Source organism: Bombyx mandarina, chromosome 12, assembly GCF_030267445.1.
Source record: "Bombyx mandarina strain Sakado chromosome 12, ASM3026744v2".
NCBI classification, from domain to species: domain Eukaryota; kingdom Metazoa; phylum Arthropoda; class Insecta; order Lepidoptera; family Bombycidae; genus Bombyx; species Bombyx mandarina.
The window spans coordinates 2,076,961-2,095,306 of record NC_143219.1 but is presented as its reverse complement, the minus strand read 5'-3'; the positions used below and the strand labels follow the sequence as shown (position 1 = coordinate 2,095,306).

The window sequence follows — 18,346 nt, the reverse complement described above, 5'->3', positions numbered from 1 at the left end:
CCGCCTATTTCTGCCGTGAAGCAGTAATGAGTTTCGGTTTGAAGGGTGGGGTATCCGTTGTAACTGAGACCTTAGAATTTGTATCTGAAGGTTGGTGGCGCATTTACATTATAAATGTCTATGGTCTCCAGTAACCAGCAACTAAACGAAAAAAAATGATTATCTTAAAAATATCGTTAGTGTGAGTGAAGCATTTGTCAAATATCTTTTGGTTCTATTTTTTTTTTATTGCTGAGATGTGTGGACGAGCTCACGGCCCACCCCACGGAGCCCATAGACGTCTACAATGTAAATGCCGCCACCCACCTTGAGACATGAGTTGTAAGGTCTCACTGTTAACAGTACAACGACGGCCCCGCTTTTCAAGCCGAAACGCATTACTGCTTCACGGCAGAAATAGGCAGGGTGATGGTACCTACACGTCCGGACTCACAAGACGTCCTACCACCAAACATTATTACACTTAATAAAAAAAAAGAAAATTGATAAAGTTTAAGCGGCCACTTGTATAATCGAGGCGTGCCTTAAGCATATCACATAATACGTCTTAAAACTATATGGGTTTCAAAATCAGTTCTTCATCTGTAAAAAATAATATTAATAGTATGAGTATTTTTAAAACAAAAAAAAAAACACGTTTAAACACGAAACTGAATTAATTATTAATTTAATCTCATTCTGTTGATACTGATCAAGATGTTAAGGCGAAATTATAAAATTATTGTATTGCAATCAATCCTTGATTAGTGTGAAAATTTCTAGTCAATCAAACGTCCTGAAGTCGATGAAAATTCCATCAAAATACAAACATACAGACCATGCTGACAAAAGCCTGTTAAAAACCCGGTCATCGTTCTCGTAGAACCCGTCGCTTGCGACGAATGGCTCGGCGAGTAAATTAACCCAAAAACACAGCCCACTGAGTTTCTCGCCGGATCTTCTCAGTGAGTCGCGTTTCCGATCCGGTGGTAGATTTTTTTTTATTTTCCTTGTAGGCAGACGAGCATACGGCCCACCTGATGGTGAGTAGATACCGTCGCCCATGGACTTCAGCAATGCCAGGGGCAGAGCCAAGCCGCTGCCTACCGCTAAAAATCGCTACCGTTTCTGCGGAGTACTGCTCTTGCTAGGGCTAGTGTTAGCAACGTCATCAGGTTTGAGCCTCGTGATCTGACCTACTAGTTCGGTGAATCTAGAATAACCCCTCAAGGTTAATAGAATAAGTAATAAAAAAAAGTGTTAAAAATAGATCTACGCATTCTGTAGACATCAAAGCAAATGTTTTTGCTTTGATCAAAAAGCATAATGTTCAAGCAAGGTTGTTTTTCAACAGAATTACCGAGAGCCACAACCAGCCGCGTCGTGTCTATCCTCGGTCTCTTCGAGCTGTCTGTGGGAGATACACCAAGAGTGGACGGAGCATCAGAGCTCGCAGCTGCCAAGCTCGCAGTCGAACATGTCAACAAAAGGAACCTACTCCCTGGGTATAAGTTGCATCTCATCACCAATGACACAAAGGTATAGTTATTGCTTGCTTTATATTCCTGTTTTGCACGTGTCCTTCTATTGATCATATGCTATGTTTTGACAAATTCGAAACTAATACATAAATGATCTCCTTGGTTGGGCGTAATCGATATATCGTTCCTATCTTCTACCCTAGCTTCTATGCCAGCTACGAATCTTACTGTCTCAAATCATAACAAAAATTTGAAATTTAAAACTTTTTTTGCGGTAGGACTGTAATTGTCATATTTGATGCTTTGCAAGCTTCCGGAGAGGGCCGAAAAGCACTTTGTGCATGCATCTCCCTCTAGACTCCCGGAAACTTGAAATATCGTCTCTGTTCTCCTAATATCCTCAAAAGAAAGAGATAGTCGAACTAATCAAACCTTCACGGATGTGTAATACACGCCAGAGCTATTCATTGTTCCGTTTCAAAATCTTAACCGTGTGCAGCAAATATTTGTCTTTTTTAACAGTGCGATCCAGGTGTGGGCGTGGATAGGTTCTTTCACGCCCTCTACACGGAGCGGGAGTCGAGAATGGTCATGCTGCTGGGGACTGCTTGTTCTGAAGTCACGGAGAGCATCGCGAAAATCGTACCCTATTGGAACATTGTACAGGTAAAGGCCCCGTCTACACGTATCAGTCAACTCGACGTGATGAAATTTACAACGCTGAACCATTATGTACAGATGTGTTTTAAGAACACGAACTTTTATTTTATTTATTGCTTAGTTGGGTGGACTAGCTCACGGCCCACCTGGTGTTAAGTGGTTACCGGAGTCCATAGACATCTACAATGCAAATGCGGCCACTGACCTCGAAACAAGAGTACTAAGGATTCAGTGTTTACATTATAAAGGCTGCCTTCAAACCGAAACACATTAGTGCTTCATGGTAGAAATGGGCAGGGTCGTGGTACCTACCCGTCTGGACTCACAAGATGTCCTCTCATCAGTAATAACGTTCAATTCGTTACTTATATTACCTACCAAAACATTTTTAAACAATACAAATTTTAATTCTAATAACAACGTATAACACAAAATCAATAAATAACTATTTTATGTACCCAAAATCTTTGCCTCTTCCTTTTCGCATAAAAGCATCCATTAGTTTTAACTTCTCAACCAGTTGTCTTGGGCTTTATTGATAGAACTATTTCTAGGTACAATCTGTTTATTTTTCACTTCTCATTTTTACACTTTGAATAGATTCTAATGCGATTTTATTTCTTTGTAGCTGTTTCCACAGACATACCTAATATTAATAGTTGCTATAAAAAACTTCATATATAACAATAATTTCACTAGCCCGGCGTGTTCGCCAAATTCAGTATTTTAGGTAATTTAAACAAATAAAGCAACCTCGTCTAAAATTGTTGCTAGCGTGGTTCCCATTACAAACTTCGACCGTTTACCAATCGATTTTCCTATACCTACTCAAAAGTAATTAAATTTAAATTCAGCATATCTCTTATTTTTTATTGCCCTTGTGGGCAGACGAGCGTGCGGCTCACCCGACGATGAGTGGTACCGACGCCCATGGACGTCAGCAATGCCGACACCCACAACCAAACTAAACAAACCAACAACAAGCAACTTAACTTAACTAGCTTCAACTATAGAATTCGTTCAACAAAAATACTAAAAGCAATCAAACTTGCAAACCATATCATTAAATCTAAACTTTGAACCGTCGCAATCGACTTCGCCTGAAAGCGAATGCTGTATAAACAAACGCTGAATCTAACCGAAGCGAAAAGTTATACGGAAACATTGAGCCTTGCATCGAAGCGAATTCGAACTTTATTAATGTGCAGCAGAAGTTCTATATTCGTTTGCAAGTTCTAGTTTAGTAGAAATCTCAATACGTGGCTTGTTTTGTATGTAATCAAGTTAGGTTCGACATTCGAGAGCGGCTGTATGGGTACCCTTCAATCAAACGTTACGTTGAGGGACTCTGTGATTGCATGCGGAAATTGAAGCGTCCGTGGCTCAATCTTGCCATCACGGGGTATTGTATTCAGAACACAACGTGTTTTATGCCCCAACTAACAATTGTGAATGACCTTTAATCATTGCTCGGAATAAGTAAAACTGAAATTTCCGGATATAACATGAAATTTTAGTTCTATTTGATGTATATATCAAGTTATACTTTTGAAGTTATACTTCTTTAGGCGCGTTATGAAAAATTGATGAGAGTGAAATTTTACGATGCGCGCGCACCGTGACACAAAATTAACAGAATGAAGTTGCCCACTAAATCGCTCATTACAATACGACCGACGTAACTTGGCGAGTCTGAATATAGCCGCAGGTGAACTTTCCGAACCGTACCGAGAATTACCGAATTTATACGATGTCAAGAAAAGGGATGTCCAATATGCGTGTTTGAGGATGTTGTTTAATCGATTTTATTTCAAATTGATTAAAATTTTAATTAAAAAAAAGAAATTAATTTAATAAAAATAAAGTATAACTTCTTACGCGCGTACATAAGTACACGCACCCTTTTTATTTGAAAGTGTCATATTATTCTTAGAAGTTTTATTATTGTCATGAGTATATTATTATATTTGTAATTTAAATGTTGTTTTGTTACTTAAATATTTTAATTAAGTACTTTAAGAAAACCAAAGCACATAATTTAGTCTTACTTGAAATCTTAATTAGTAGCTGATTGCGGAAATAAAGTCAGATTATTATAAGCTGCATTTTATTATGGTCACCCTAAAACTACAAACAATTAACCAGTCGAAATTATAACAATTTAACGAGTTATCATTTTGCCTTCGGCATTTTACATAACGGCGAGCGTTTTTATAATGACGATGCCGTTTGTAAACGGCGTAATCATACAAATTGCCTGCGACATATATACACAACATAAAAACCTAGTTGAAAAATTAAGGATATCGAAACTGCTTATTTCTCTAACTAAACTCTCCCTGCACGTAACACAGCATAATGATAAGAAAATTATGAGGAACCGAAATTTAATTTAATAAGCAACTTAACCAGCTGCTAACTGTAAAGTTACTAGCTTAAACTTAGGCAGGGACGATAAGAACAAAAATCCGACCTCCAGCCTAGACCCAGCAGTGAGGCTTAGAATGTTGATATTGGTCGAAATCTTGGTCCCTTCTTCTCAATCGTTTCACTCGTGACAGAGTGGTCGTGATCGTCATGTAGTGTTGGAGGGGGCGGACTTGACGCGTCTCACGATGTCCCGCCATCTCTCCCCGTTCGAGGCAATTCTACTACACTCATTTATGGAACCCCCCACTTTTGTTTTGATTTGGTCGGCCCACTGCATTGTAATGCATAACTTACATTAGAATTACATTAGAGTATATTACATTTTACTTAAAGATAACAGCTGTTGCTTTTACATTATAATATTTAAACAACATAGTATTATGATAATAACATTTTTTCTTTTGTTTCGTGACAAAGAAACCTATTTATAACTTACAGTATTTTATTTAAATTTCTCGTCAATTTTGCTTTGATGACGTAATCATAATTAACAAACCATTTAATTGATTGAATCTCATTATGTACCACGAAAGCTGTTACTCGCGTTAAGCACGAAACTTTAGTGGCCGTATTCAAATTCAACGTTGCGTGCTTTGATAGGACCGACTATTAAATTTAGTGGTGTGGACTGCGAGGATTTTCTCGCCTGGCAATTTAACGAAACGATATTATTATGCTTCATTTTAATCGATTTAAAAAAAAGGAGGCGGTTCTCAAATCAACATAAAAAAATATGTGCGTTTACCAGAGAACTTTTTTAAGGCGAATCGATTTTGATAATTCAGAATCTGGTTTATGTGAAAGAGGATGCTTTTTTTTATTACTTAGATGTGTGGACGAGCTCACAGCCCAACTAGAGTTAAGTGGTTACTGGAGCCACTCAGTAACCACTTAACACCAGGTGGGCTGTTTGCTCGTCCACCCACATAAGCAATAAAAAAATAAAAAATAGGTACCATAAACACCGATCACCGTCCTCGTCGAACCCGTCGCTTGCGACGACGAGCCTTCGAGCCTTCGAGCCCTTCGTCGCAAGCGAGGGTTCGACGAGCGAATTAACCCATAGACACAGCCCACTGAGTTTCTCGCCGGATCTTCTCAGTGGGTCGCGTTTCCGATCCGGTGGTACATTCGGCAAAGCACTGCTCTTGCTAGGGCCAGTGTTACCAACACTTCCGGTTTGAGCCCCATGAGCTCACCTACATATTAGGGTGAAGCTGAAATAGCCTCTCAAGGCTCTCTATGCTGATAATAGGTAGGAGAAAAAAAGCATAAATACGAGAGTAATAAACTTTATTTATTGCGTTTTCACTCTGGACCGCGATCGTGCGCGTCATAATACCGGGACATTTTTATTTGTTACAGGTGTCCTTCGGTTCCACGTCACCAGCTCTGAGTGATAGATCAGAATTTCCCCTCTTCTGCCGCACCGTCGCGCCTGACTCCTCACATAACCCTGCACGGATAGCTTTCATCAGGTAATACAAAGTTTACTAGGTTTCCACGAATCGTTTTGTATTACAATAAATAATTTTTGACGTTTGAAATAATTTACTATCCACTTATTATAAAACAGGGATGGCCGACTTGATTAGAATCAAGATCTACTGTTTACTGACAAAACGCTTTGCGATTTACGAATGACGTTTCTTAAAATTCAATGAAACAATAGAACTCAGTAAACAAATAAGTAGTATGTTTAATTTTATTAAAATGCTTAACTTAAAACTGAATTTTAATCTTAGCAACTACTTCTCAGCGTGAGCATTGCGCCTGAGCATCTTGCGCTAGTTTTTCAAAATTAGGTTGGTATTTGGAAATTGCCAACCTTAAAGAATCCAATGTATGTGAGTCTGTCAAGCGAGATCTTTTTAAGTAGAGAAATGCTGATTTTGGAAACCATTGTCCGAAAATCTAGACTTGAGAATTACCTTGCTTTTAGAAATATTTCGCAGCGCGATCGACCGGTTGGCCATCCCTGATACATATAAAATATTTTACTAGTGGTGGGGTATGTTTCTCCTTCACTTATACGTTCCGCTTTAAAAGACGAAACACCAGCTATGATAATTGAGAGTTCTTGAACTTCAAGTTTAAGAGTGGATGGTGGCATTAATACTGGGACGATGGCTTTGGGATCTGGGTACCACTGAACATCAGGTACCGTGAGGTACCGCGGGCCCGTCCGCTAAGATAAAACAAATAAAAAAACCGATCAAAACACAGTTGCAAAAAATTCAAAACATGACTTCTCTCATTTAATTTCCACCAAAACAACAAAACTTTTTGGTTAACAGCAAAAAATTATTTAATTATTTACCGTTTCAGATTAGCGTTTCATGAGCCCGCAATGTATAACAAAGTAGGCCCAAAAGCTTCACCACAACTACCTTAATTTTTTGGTTAAGTCATCCTAATCATCGGTATGTTTGAATAGACTAAACACAATACTTTTTATCCAGACAATTCGGATGGGACACGGTGACGGCTTTCTCGCAGAACGAGGAGGTTTACTCGCTGGCCGTGAACGAGCTGGTCACGCAACTAGAAGCCGCCAATATCACCTGTGCCGCCTCCATCACCTTCGCGGAGTCGGACTTCAAGGAGCAACTGCAACAGTTAAAGGTATGTTGATGTCAAACTGATGTGAGACGTGAGTCAGCCTCAATAGTGTCTCAATAGGTAGCGGCCTGGCAAGCGTGATTTTTATGTGACGTCATGTGTATTTACATGTGACGCTCACTGCTCCTCTTCAGATGAACCTCCTCTAAGATCACAAGAGCAATAAAAAATAGATGTGGTGTCGTGGGACACATATTAATTTTAAGTTATATTCGAGTTTACTCTGAAACTGGATATAATAAGAAGCCTGTATAATACCATTCGATGTAAATACGAAGTAAATACGAAGTAATTTGGTATCTTCGGTATATTAATACATTGGTATCAATTGTACCCGCTTATCTAAAGGTTATAGTTGTAGTTCTATTTTTCCAACTGGGAAGGCAATGGTGTCAATCATGCCATACAGACAAAATTTTTTTTTAATGAAAACATTTAAGGAGTGAAATGAAATGAAGTTGATTAATTTAGAACATTAATCAATTGGCATGAAATTCAATGAAATGAGATGATAAGGGATGAAATATAATCTCAGTATTATGTTGGAGAATGTTGGTTCTTTACTGAGACCTTTTCAATGAACTTTTTAGACAATCCCGAGAACCTACATACATCCAGCGGCTTTGTTTCATTTTCCCACATTTGTGCACTTTTACAGATATTAAACAGTTAATAATGATTTATTAACCATTATTAATGGTTATTAATTCCGTTATTACACATTTAAACCTGAAGAAATACTAAATAGACGAAAATTAAATAAAACAATTCACACAACTTCGCTCCTCGCGATCCCGCCAAAAAGTATGTATAGGTTATCTAAATTAGGAATAGACAAACATTTCAATGCCATTTCCTTGTATGTTTGTCAACAGATTACCTTTTTGTTATTTTACTTAACAATTAGATATTAACGAGATATAGTGTTAAAAAAAATAATACAATTTTTTTTTCTTCAAAAAATCCCTAGCATCACTAAATAGAATACAAGACTAAAGTTCATCGCTAAGGTCGCTAAATAGAATATAAGAAAAAAAATCCAAATATTTGAATTTGGATAATTTGACATACGATAAATAAAAGTGTACATAATAATATGTTCTCTCCCCTATCAATATTATTAAATTCCAATGCCATTCGCATGATTGCAATGAATTTTACTACAGCTGTTGGAACATCAGGAAGGCTTCTGTTACAGAACCAATACTTACAAGTATAATTATACACAATAGGTGGCTTTTGACTAGTTTTAAGAAATCGATGTTTTTATGCAATTAGCGATGAACTCAACGATGTATGTTTGGCTTAACCCGTAGTAGCTTGGTGGGTAGGAAATTTATGCATACAATTTACACGTAAGCTATAATGTAATTTTAACCGACTTTAAAAAAGGAGGAGGTTCTTAATTCGACTGTATTTTTTTATGTTTGTTACCTCATAACTTTTGACTGGGTGAATCGATTTTGATGGTTCTTTTTTTATTAGAAAGCTGACACTTCCTGTGTAGTCCCATTTCAATTTAGTCGAGTTCTGATAATGGTATCCATGAGAAAACCATATAAGTCTTAAATTTGCATTATGTACGTGCGCGACAAATAGATGAATAACTCAATTACTCAATATCACGCCAACCGATTTCGATGATTATTGTTTTTAGTGTATATTAATTTGTTTTGGAATATATTTATCTTATTACCAAGCGGTGAGGTCGTCTGCCCGTGTATGTATATTTTTTATTATTGCTTCCAATCCATTCCAAAGTCACAACAAATGCAGACCTAATTAACACACATCTTCAATAAAAACACAAAAATATCAAGAGCCAAGAACTTTAATATCGTAAACATAAAAGAAAGTACACGGACAAATAAATATTTACGTTCATTGATTTTTCATTATATATTGTTTTGTATGGTTCAATGAACTAATGTAAGAGAATGTAGTTCTGTTTTGTACGAACGAAACCACACACGCTTGCGAATTTATAAACACCGAATTTCGTCCGGGTTAATTATAAATAACAAGGATACATTACGTGTACTGCGGTCTATTAACTATTTTGTATTTATTATGTATGTGTATATGCTTTAATTACGAGCTCATTATTTTGTATTTTATTTTTACGACTTTTGTTTTTTACGATTACGTCATGTCGATTTGAAAATATCGATTCGTTTCTGATGCGGTCACCGTTCTCGTCGAACTCGTCACTTGCGACGAAGGGCTCGACGAGCAAATTAACCCATAGACACAGCCCACTGAGTTTCTCGCCGGATCTTCTCAGTGGGTCGCGCTTCCGATCCGGTGGTGTATTCTGCGAAGCACTGCTCTCGCTAGAGTCAGTGTTAGCAACACTCCGGTTTGAGCCCCGTGAGCTCACATGTTAGGGCGAAGCTGAAATAGCCTCTCAAGGCTTTTATCAGCATAGGTAGAAAAAAAAAGGATTCACTCATTGCTGAGGACTCATTGCTGAGGGTCGTGACAACCCTTTTTTATCACCTTCGCACGCACGATCTTTCTACATCTATTCTTGTCTCTGGCAGTGGGGTGGCGGGGGAAGGTTCACTGGTGGTAGGACCTCTTGTGAGTCCGCGCGGGTAGGTACCACCACCCTGCTTATTTCTGCCGTGAAGCAGTAATGCCTTTCGGTTTGAAGGGCGGGGCAGCTGTTGTAACTATACTTGAGACCTTAGAACTTATACCTCAAGGTGGGTGGCGCATTTACGTTATAGATGTCTATGGGCTCCAGTGACCACTTAACACCAGATGGACTGTGAGCTCGTCCACCCATCTAAGCTATAAAATATAATAAAAACAACACTTAACCTATTGTTATAATGAACAGAATTTAATCAGCAATAAGAAATTGTTTTCGGGAGTAGTAGAAATGGTGAAATCTAATCAGAACTCACGTACATATATGTACATCATATATCAAGTGGAATCGTAAGGGTGGGTTACGTGTAATTAACTGAAACAACACGAATATGTATTGTGTTCTAATACACGTTCTGATTTAAACTGCGCATTTTAGAAGTTGCTGTAATGAAATATACAAATCTTACTAAAACATAATATATTGAAGTAATATTCTTTGAAGACATTCTCCAATATCAATTAAACAAAGTAAGTTTTTTTTATTGCTTACATGGGTGGACGAGCTTACAGCCCACCTGGTGTTAAGTGGTTACTGGAGCCCATAGACATTTTTTTTCCTACCTAAGCTGATAGCCTTGAGAGGCTATATCAGCGTCGCCTTAACTAGTAGGTGAGCTCACGGGGCTCAAACCTGATGACGTTGCTAACACGAACCCTAGCAAGAGCCGTGCTTCGCAGAATCTACCACCAGGTCGGAAACGTGACCCACTGAGAAGATCCGGCGAGAAACTCAGTGGGCTGTGTCTGAGGGTTAATTTACTCGTCGAGCCCTTCGTCGCAAGCGGCGGATTCGACGAGAACGATGACCGGTGCTTGAGGTACCTAGAAGCACCGTTTATGGATCGGGAGGATCCGAGATGACGTGTTTTGGGCCCCAAATTCTCCAAAGAAGGTCTAATAGCTAAAGATCAGTTGCTTTGCGAGTTCATCTGCCAGTATCGGGACCACAACCCGCCGAGATTTTAGTTTGAAACAGCAATCTACAGCTTGTGTACTCAATAGTAAACAGTTCCACTCACACTGCCTCGCCCTGGGTTTGCCTATATTTATGTTCTTTCAGTAAAAATAATTTCTTCCAAATACATAAATTTTCTAAATTCTTGAATTATCTTTCAAATTCGATAGTAATATTTTGGTCAAATGTTTTGGCACCAATATTAACTAACAAAATTGAGTATCTTCCATTGGACATAGTAATAAATCAGTCGATACATGAGATGGAATCTACGAATTGGATTAATATCGCTTTTTGGATTTCACTTGAAATCGGTTAATACATATCACAGATTCATTCTATACTTCATAAGCTAACAGAACTGAAATATAAAACTAAAGTTTCAACGTCGAAGCTTCACTTCGCCTAGAGAGACTAGAAAGCAAAGCTCTCATTATAAACTTAAAGAAAATTCAAACTTTTCTTCCACAAAGTTTTCCTCGGCAATGTACTTTAGAGTAGAATCTGCATAGAAATAAGCAAAGATAAATAGATTCTGTACCTTCTTGCCTCTGCTTGTCAATCGATTGCCTTTCTTTGCTTACTGCCTATAGACGAACCATTTTTGGGTCATGAAGAATTCGCTTCATTTACGTTGTAGATAGATGTCTATGGGCTCCTGTAACCACTTAACACCAGGTGGCCTGTGAGCTCGTCCACCCATCTAAGCAATAAAAAATAAATAAATAAAATATAAATGTTATAGTTGAAGTGACTAAAGCCACTGTCACCCAACAACCCGCATCCAAAAGTCGGCTGGGAAAGTCCTCACCCGAGACATGTTTATAATATAATACATAACGAGCCATATTAAAGAGCAAAATTGGAATAGTCGCTCTCCCGTGCTTTCAAAAAAAAACTTAAATAACAAAATAAAATAGAATTAAATAAAAAGTGAAATAAATCTAAATAAGTATCAGTAGATATATAATCTAACATCAACAACTAAGCGAACACTAGTATATATCATTGCGATCGAAGAAGATTACCTCACAAACACAATGAAAACACAAAAGGACAATAGGCGGTCTATCTAGATCTAGATCACTTCTAGACTATCATTAGAATAAGTACAACAATAACCGACCAATAACTTTTATTCAAACAATCAACAATATAAAAAGATCTTTGCAAGTTTTATAGTGTTGAATTAGCGATAGATGTTACAATGCGAATGGCTTGAGATGCTCTTGTTGTCTTACATTCCCAAAGAATCTGTGGTCTAACTGGTCGTGTAAAATCCTGAATACCAGCTCTCCTAACATTTCTTCACCAACTTCTATGAATCATCATCGTTAGTCTGTCGTCAGATGGACCAACTGCTAATCTCTAACAAGGTTTAAACACGCTATTCTTCCCTTCTTTTTTTTTTTTTTTTTTTTTTTTAATAATAAATAAATATTTACTAACAATTACGCCACGTTAATTTTTATTTAATATACATCCATAACCCTGGAAAAGACATTTATATTTATCATACAAATATCCTCCCTTGGCGGGATTCGAACCCGCGACCCCCCTGGTGTAGTGACCATGTCACTTACCACTACACCAGACGGCCGTCGTTATATCCGGCTATTATCTCCATAATCACTGGTGGTCGTACAATAAAAGCGTGCTATTTAAATACTTACTATGCTGAAGATCCTAAAGCCAAGACTGGGCAAAAACATAATTAGAAACTTTAATTAAAAAGAACGCAAAGTTTCAGAAGCTCGCTTGCTTTGGACCTGTCAACTAAGTTTTCAACTTGTGTTTACTTGCCCAGTGCTTTTAGAGCTTACAACAAAATCTCGCATTTTGCAATGCAACCTATGAATGTTTGTCGTTAAACATTATGTTCTATGTGCAAAAAGGTTTTTATTAAAATCAATTAAATTTGAATCATTTTTTTTTACAGAATCCAATCCGCATGTGTACATAGAATCATTGAAATAAATAAATAATTATTTTTGTATTTCAGGAACTAGATACAAGAATTATAATCGGAAGCTTTTCTCAGGAGATGATACCGAAAATATTTTGCGAGGTGAGTTTTTTTTTCCTTACCTGATCACCTATGTACCGGTAGGTGAGCTCACGGGCTCAACCTGATAGAATTGCTAACACCGGCCCTAAGTGCTTCGCTGAATAGAGTTGTGGATCGAAATAGCGACCCACTGAGAAGATCCGGCGAGAAACTCCGTGGGTAATGACGTGAGTGTCGAGTGACGATATCGACCAATTAAAACTTCAAAGCTGTGTGTAACTTAATGTTTTGTTTTTGTTCGGAAATTTATTTGAATAACTTCAACATCTCTAAGTAAATAATGTATGTACCTATATATACTAGCGATACTCCGTCGCACTATTCAGCAATGTTGTTTCTAGTTGCTATTTAAGTTTCTTCATTCTAATCAATGCTATGTATCCATCTACAGATTAGCTTCAGAAATAATTTCAATGGTGTTTTTGAACTTTAAATATTCTAATGCTTCGTAAGATAGGCAGCCATGCTCTCGGCTTACCAGTTTCTTTCTAATGTTTGAAAGATTATTGGTGGCCCGGAGGTCTTTCCAGTTTTACCAGGGCAGGTGGGCGAGCAAGGGCTTAGCCAGGAGAGGTGGATTTGCTAACAGCTACCCGAGCGCCTCCAAAGGAGACCTAACAACTCAAGAGTAACTGCTTCGCGAATGATTCTACTACCGGATCGGAATCGCGACCCGCTGAAAGATCCGGCGAGAAACTCAGAGGGCTGATGTTTAGGTTAGGTTGCACGTCGAGCTCTTTGCCGAGTTCGACGAGTACGGTTACCGGGGTCTCTAAACCTGCTGCTAGTGGGGTGCAGATTTTAGTCATTGTACCGTAGCGTATCGGAGAAACCTACTGAGTTTCTTGTGGTGAGGCGTATCGCATGGCCGTGAAGGATTTGTTGATTGCGTGCATCGTAGAAATCGCAACGTGAACACTCCTACTTCTATACTACTACTCACCTTGAGATGTGAGGTCGAATTTTCAATTGTATTTTACAACAAAAAAATATATTGGTTGTCTGTAAAGTCGGTTTACGGACTTTACAGACTTTTTTTTATTACGTGAAGACGTCAGTAGCAAAACTATTCGAACTGCTAGCTCTGACGTCACGCGAGCAGAAAGATAAATGTGTCACAAGCCAACGATCGGGCCGATCGTGTCTCTCTCTATAGCTCGTTCCGCGCTGTCACTTGCACGTTAAGGCTCAGGCGGAACGTGACACTTTTCCGTGCGTGCAGCCTGCGTTTATCGATTTATAAGACGTTATCACGTCAAAAAGGTATTAATACATAAACTACAAAATATGTAGACATTTATTTCAATCTGAATCACATTCTGAGTCATAGATTATTCTTATTGAAAGTGACAATAAATTACCACTGATTCCAAATAGAGCCACAGTTTTCGCAGAAACAAACTCAGCAAGCATGTGTTTTTATGCATACATGCATCGATTGACTTTAATTGTATTATTGCAATACAAAAAGCATTAATACAATCTTTAGAACGATTTACCGTATATTATATTCAAGCGAATTTATTCTCCGTTGGTTACAATATTACCTTATCTGCGTCACCGGGGTATAGAGCCCCGTATTCGGATATTAGAAGCTTATTTCTCGAGCGAAAATGCCGAGCGCACTTACAACACGCTGTTCCAATTTTACATTTAAAAAGACAATTTTCGGGATTACGCAATCTTGTGAAGTTTTACATATTTTCATTTACAGAACGATTCAACAATTAAAATGACGGAACAGTTTTTAAGTTTCAGTTTTACATTCATTTTTGCATATTTACAGAACAGCCATTGAAAGTTTAAAATTTGGAAAAAATATCATAACAAAAAAAAAACTGCAGATATTTGAATGAAGGGAACTTAATTGAAGTTCAATTAAAAACATCGAACCGTTGATGCTAATACCAAATAAAACGCACCTTTAAAATAAATGTCGCATAGCACCACTTCTCTCTTCACCCGGTTCTCTCTTCGAAGCTACTAAGCAGGCGCACTAAGATTCGGATATACAAGACTGTAGTCAGACCGATCCTATTGTATGGATGCGAAGCATGGACGCTTACACAGAAAGAAGAGGCAAAACTTCTCGTGACGGAGCGAAAAGTATTGAGAAAAATACTAGGACCAGTTCGGAAAGAAGACGGTTCTTGGCACGTCCGGAAAAATAAGGATGTGGAGAGGCTTTTTGGTGAGCCAAATATTCTGGGGGAGATGAAGGCACGGAGGCTCGGATGGCTCGGACATGTAGTACGTATGGAGCAGGATCGGGCTGTGAAACGGGTGTACACGGGTGTACCGGAGGGACGCCGCCCCGTAGGGAGGCCCAAGTACCGCTGGTCTGACGCTGTGGAAGGAAATTTACGGGAGCTCCGAGTGTCGGACTGGCAAAGTGTTTCGCAGCGCCAGGATGAATGGCAAAGTTTATTGTCGGAGGCTAACACCCACTTCGGGGTCATACCGCCAGCTCAGTAGTAGTAGTAGTATACCACCACCCTGCATATTTCTGCCGTGAAGCAGTTATGAGTTTCGGTTTGAAGGGTGGGGCAGCCATTGTAACTATACTGAGACCTTAGAACTTATATCTCGATGTAGATGTCTATGGGCTCCAGTAACCACTTAGAACCAGGTGGGCTGTGATCTCATCCACGAATCTAAGCAATAAAAAATAAAAATAAAGTATTAAGCGAAATGTCACTTAAACCAAATAACCTTTCATCATTGGATAATTATAATTATTTATATTTAAAAACTCGCATAGATTAACTTCCGTGCTTATTTGAAATTGTATGAGAGCCAAAGACACTTATTTTCCACGCGTAGCAATCTTATCGTGGTCGCATCATGGACCCATTTTATAAGTTACTTATTGGGTATGTGACAGCAGATATTGCTTTAGATGTTAGACACGAGTTATCTTAAAGGTTTAGTAGTCAAGATAAATAGTGTTACGCCGGTAAGAGTAACGCCATCTATCGCGAATAGTCGAACGAATATCGAAGGATCTAGTAGCACCTAGAACGCTCGCGAAGTAAAACGCCATCTATTGTCCGATAGCGGAAACACAATACTAAAGATGTGTGAAATATTCTCAATAATTCTAGTGATGTGATATCGACTATAAAAGCGCTGCAGGGATCGCACGCAGTCAGTTAGTAATCGAACTACTGGAAGCGAAACAGCGAACGGATCACCTGAAGCGAAGCGGAAGAAGCGAATTGAGAGTTTTAAAGTGTTTGTGAAGTGTTCTAAGTGTTGTATACACCGAGAGGGCTGGTGGTCGTGGCGCCGACGACCGCCGGCCCGGCGTCCCGAGGGGGAGGGTGATGGGAGAGATGTGCTCCGCACTAAACGCTTCACTTTCCCCCCTTTGTCTCTTCATGAGTTCTGTCTCATGCGAGGTTTGGACGTTGGTTGTTGAGCGACAGGAAGTTTTAGTCAGTTCGACTCTGACATGCTCCGCCCTCTATCCCTAGTGGAGGGCGGAAGTCCGGCGATTTCCTACTGAAAAAAAAAAAAAAAAAAAAAGTGTTGTATACAGTTTTTAGCTTATACTTCGGTGTAATTTTATTTATATCGAACCCCAGCGCGTAACAATAGATACGTAATAAATAAGTAATGGAAATAATTCTTTTATAGGCATTCCGGTTGGGGATGTTTGGAGCGGAATATGCCTGGCTTGTTGCCGGCATGCCGCCTCGCATTAGAGGTACCGCGCCTTGCGCCAGGTCTCAACTGGCCAGGGCCTTAGAAGGCCTCGTCACAGTCACAGCTTATAGAGGAATCGTGGGAGACGTGGCTTCATTCTCTGGGTTGGTGAGTTGTACATGATAAGTATTTTTTTTAATATGTGGGTATGATGATTTTGGAAAATTGCTATATCTTCCGAGTTCTCTTTGTTTTTGATTAGCTAATATAAATTTAAGTACTTTGCTTTATAGTTCAGATGATTTTAAGGTGTTACCAGAGAGAGACATGTGTTGGAAAATTGGTATAAAATTTGCCTAAATATCACTGTGGAGAGCTGAGTAGAAAAATGTATCGGGCTTGGATTAATAAGACAGGCTGATGTCACTTTAGATTAAAAGTCAAATCCACTTGGATATTCTTGTGTCTCAAGAACAAAACAGCAGGGCTTGGCTCTGCCCCTGTCATTGCTGAAGTCTATGGGCGACGCTAACCACTCACCATCAGGTGGGCCGTATGCTCGTCTGCCGACAAGGGCAATAGGAAAAAAGCAAATATCTCATTTGTAACGAATATTTACATATCAGTTCTGTCCACAGCTAAAGACGGCCTTTCTTAATACGAATCACTGAACTTTACTCTGTTCTTGTCCACTTTTCCGTCGTTCTGTTGTTGATCGTTACCATTTAACATCTGACAAGCAGAGGAAAATAACTAAAACATTAATTAATCTCCATTAAATAAAAAAATGCTTAAAATGATAAGTTTTGCGAGTAAAACTCAACGCAAACAAGAAATAACGTAAGAAAGTCGAAATTTTCCACGTTATGTTCATATTTCTCGGCCAGAAATTTAACCTAAATTATTCCATTCACTTGTAACACGTGATAATGTATTATTTATAAGTACCGTCTTGTGTAGGAACCTTCTTCTTTATGGATGATTCAAAGGTATTTTATATTTAGAATAATGTTTAATCTAAATGAGGTTTTAATACAAATGACCTAGATTAGGAAATGCATTGCATAAGACTTTTCCACAAATTCAAGTCGACCGTGATTTTACCAGTTGCAGAAATTAAATAATAAATTCGTCTAAAAATTTTTGGTTCCGACGAAGTTCCTTATGGGACGATGCGGAGGGGTACCCTAACCGGGATAAAACGTCCGTAACGTAAGATTTTTGTTAGTAATGCACACAGTGTTCTACTAAACTTTGTAATAACGTACAAACAAGAACATATTTTTATCATTCATTGACCACGATCTCAGAGCGTTCGTTTGCGCAATACACTAACTCTTATGCAAACAACCGTGAATGAAGTGTACCACGATAAGTTCGCACGTTACCAAATGATCGTGGGTTGTTGCGAAACCTCCAGTTTTATTTTCTTTATACCTCGAATAGAACTTAAAATTAATATTTTTATAATAAGAAATTTCTTTCCTATCCGGTGTCCCACGACACCACACATCTTTTTTTTTAGACAAACCAAATGTTTCACCGTGAGATGGAAGCCGTGGGAGTACCAGTCTCTCCGTACGCCCCACAAACCTACGACGCAGTCTGGGTCATAGCACTAGCACTAAGCAGAGCTGAACAGCAATGGAGTCAGGGTATCAATGGAACGCCTACGAACAATAAACTGGCCCTTGACCATTTCGACTACGACCGGAAGGACATGGCCGAAGACTTCCTCAATCAGTTGGAGAGTTTGAGTTTTTTGGGTGTTTCGGTAAGTATGACATCTGGCGCTCTGTCCCAATACTAATTCGGGACTATTCAATGTTCAATATCAGTAAAAAT

At 38.6% G+C, this 18,346-nt stretch overlaps 1 protein-coding gene across 1 annotated transcript in view; it reads left to right on the top strand.

Annotated features, from left to right (window-relative positions):
- Positions 1 to 18,346, top strand: part of GABA-B-R3 (gamma-aminobutyric acid type B receptor subunit 3) — a 138,364-nt gene that overhangs the window by 108,417 nt on the left and 11,601 nt on the right. The window contains exons 3-9 of the mRNA XM_089731783.1: positions 1,334 to 1,518; positions 1,983 to 2,126; positions 5,916 to 6,028; positions 7,013 to 7,175; positions 12,788 to 12,853; positions 16,493 to 16,669; positions 18,027 to 18,275. Coding sequence (XP_089587909.1) covers positions 1,334 to 1,518; positions 1,983 to 2,126; positions 5,916 to 6,028; positions 7,013 to 7,175; positions 12,788 to 12,853; positions 16,493 to 16,669; positions 18,027 to 18,275 — 1,097 coding nt within the window. The remainder of the gene's footprint in view (positions 1 to 1,333; positions 1,519 to 1,982; positions 2,127 to 5,915; positions 6,029 to 7,012; positions 7,176 to 12,787; positions 12,854 to 16,492; positions 16,670 to 18,026; positions 18,276 to 18,346) is intronic.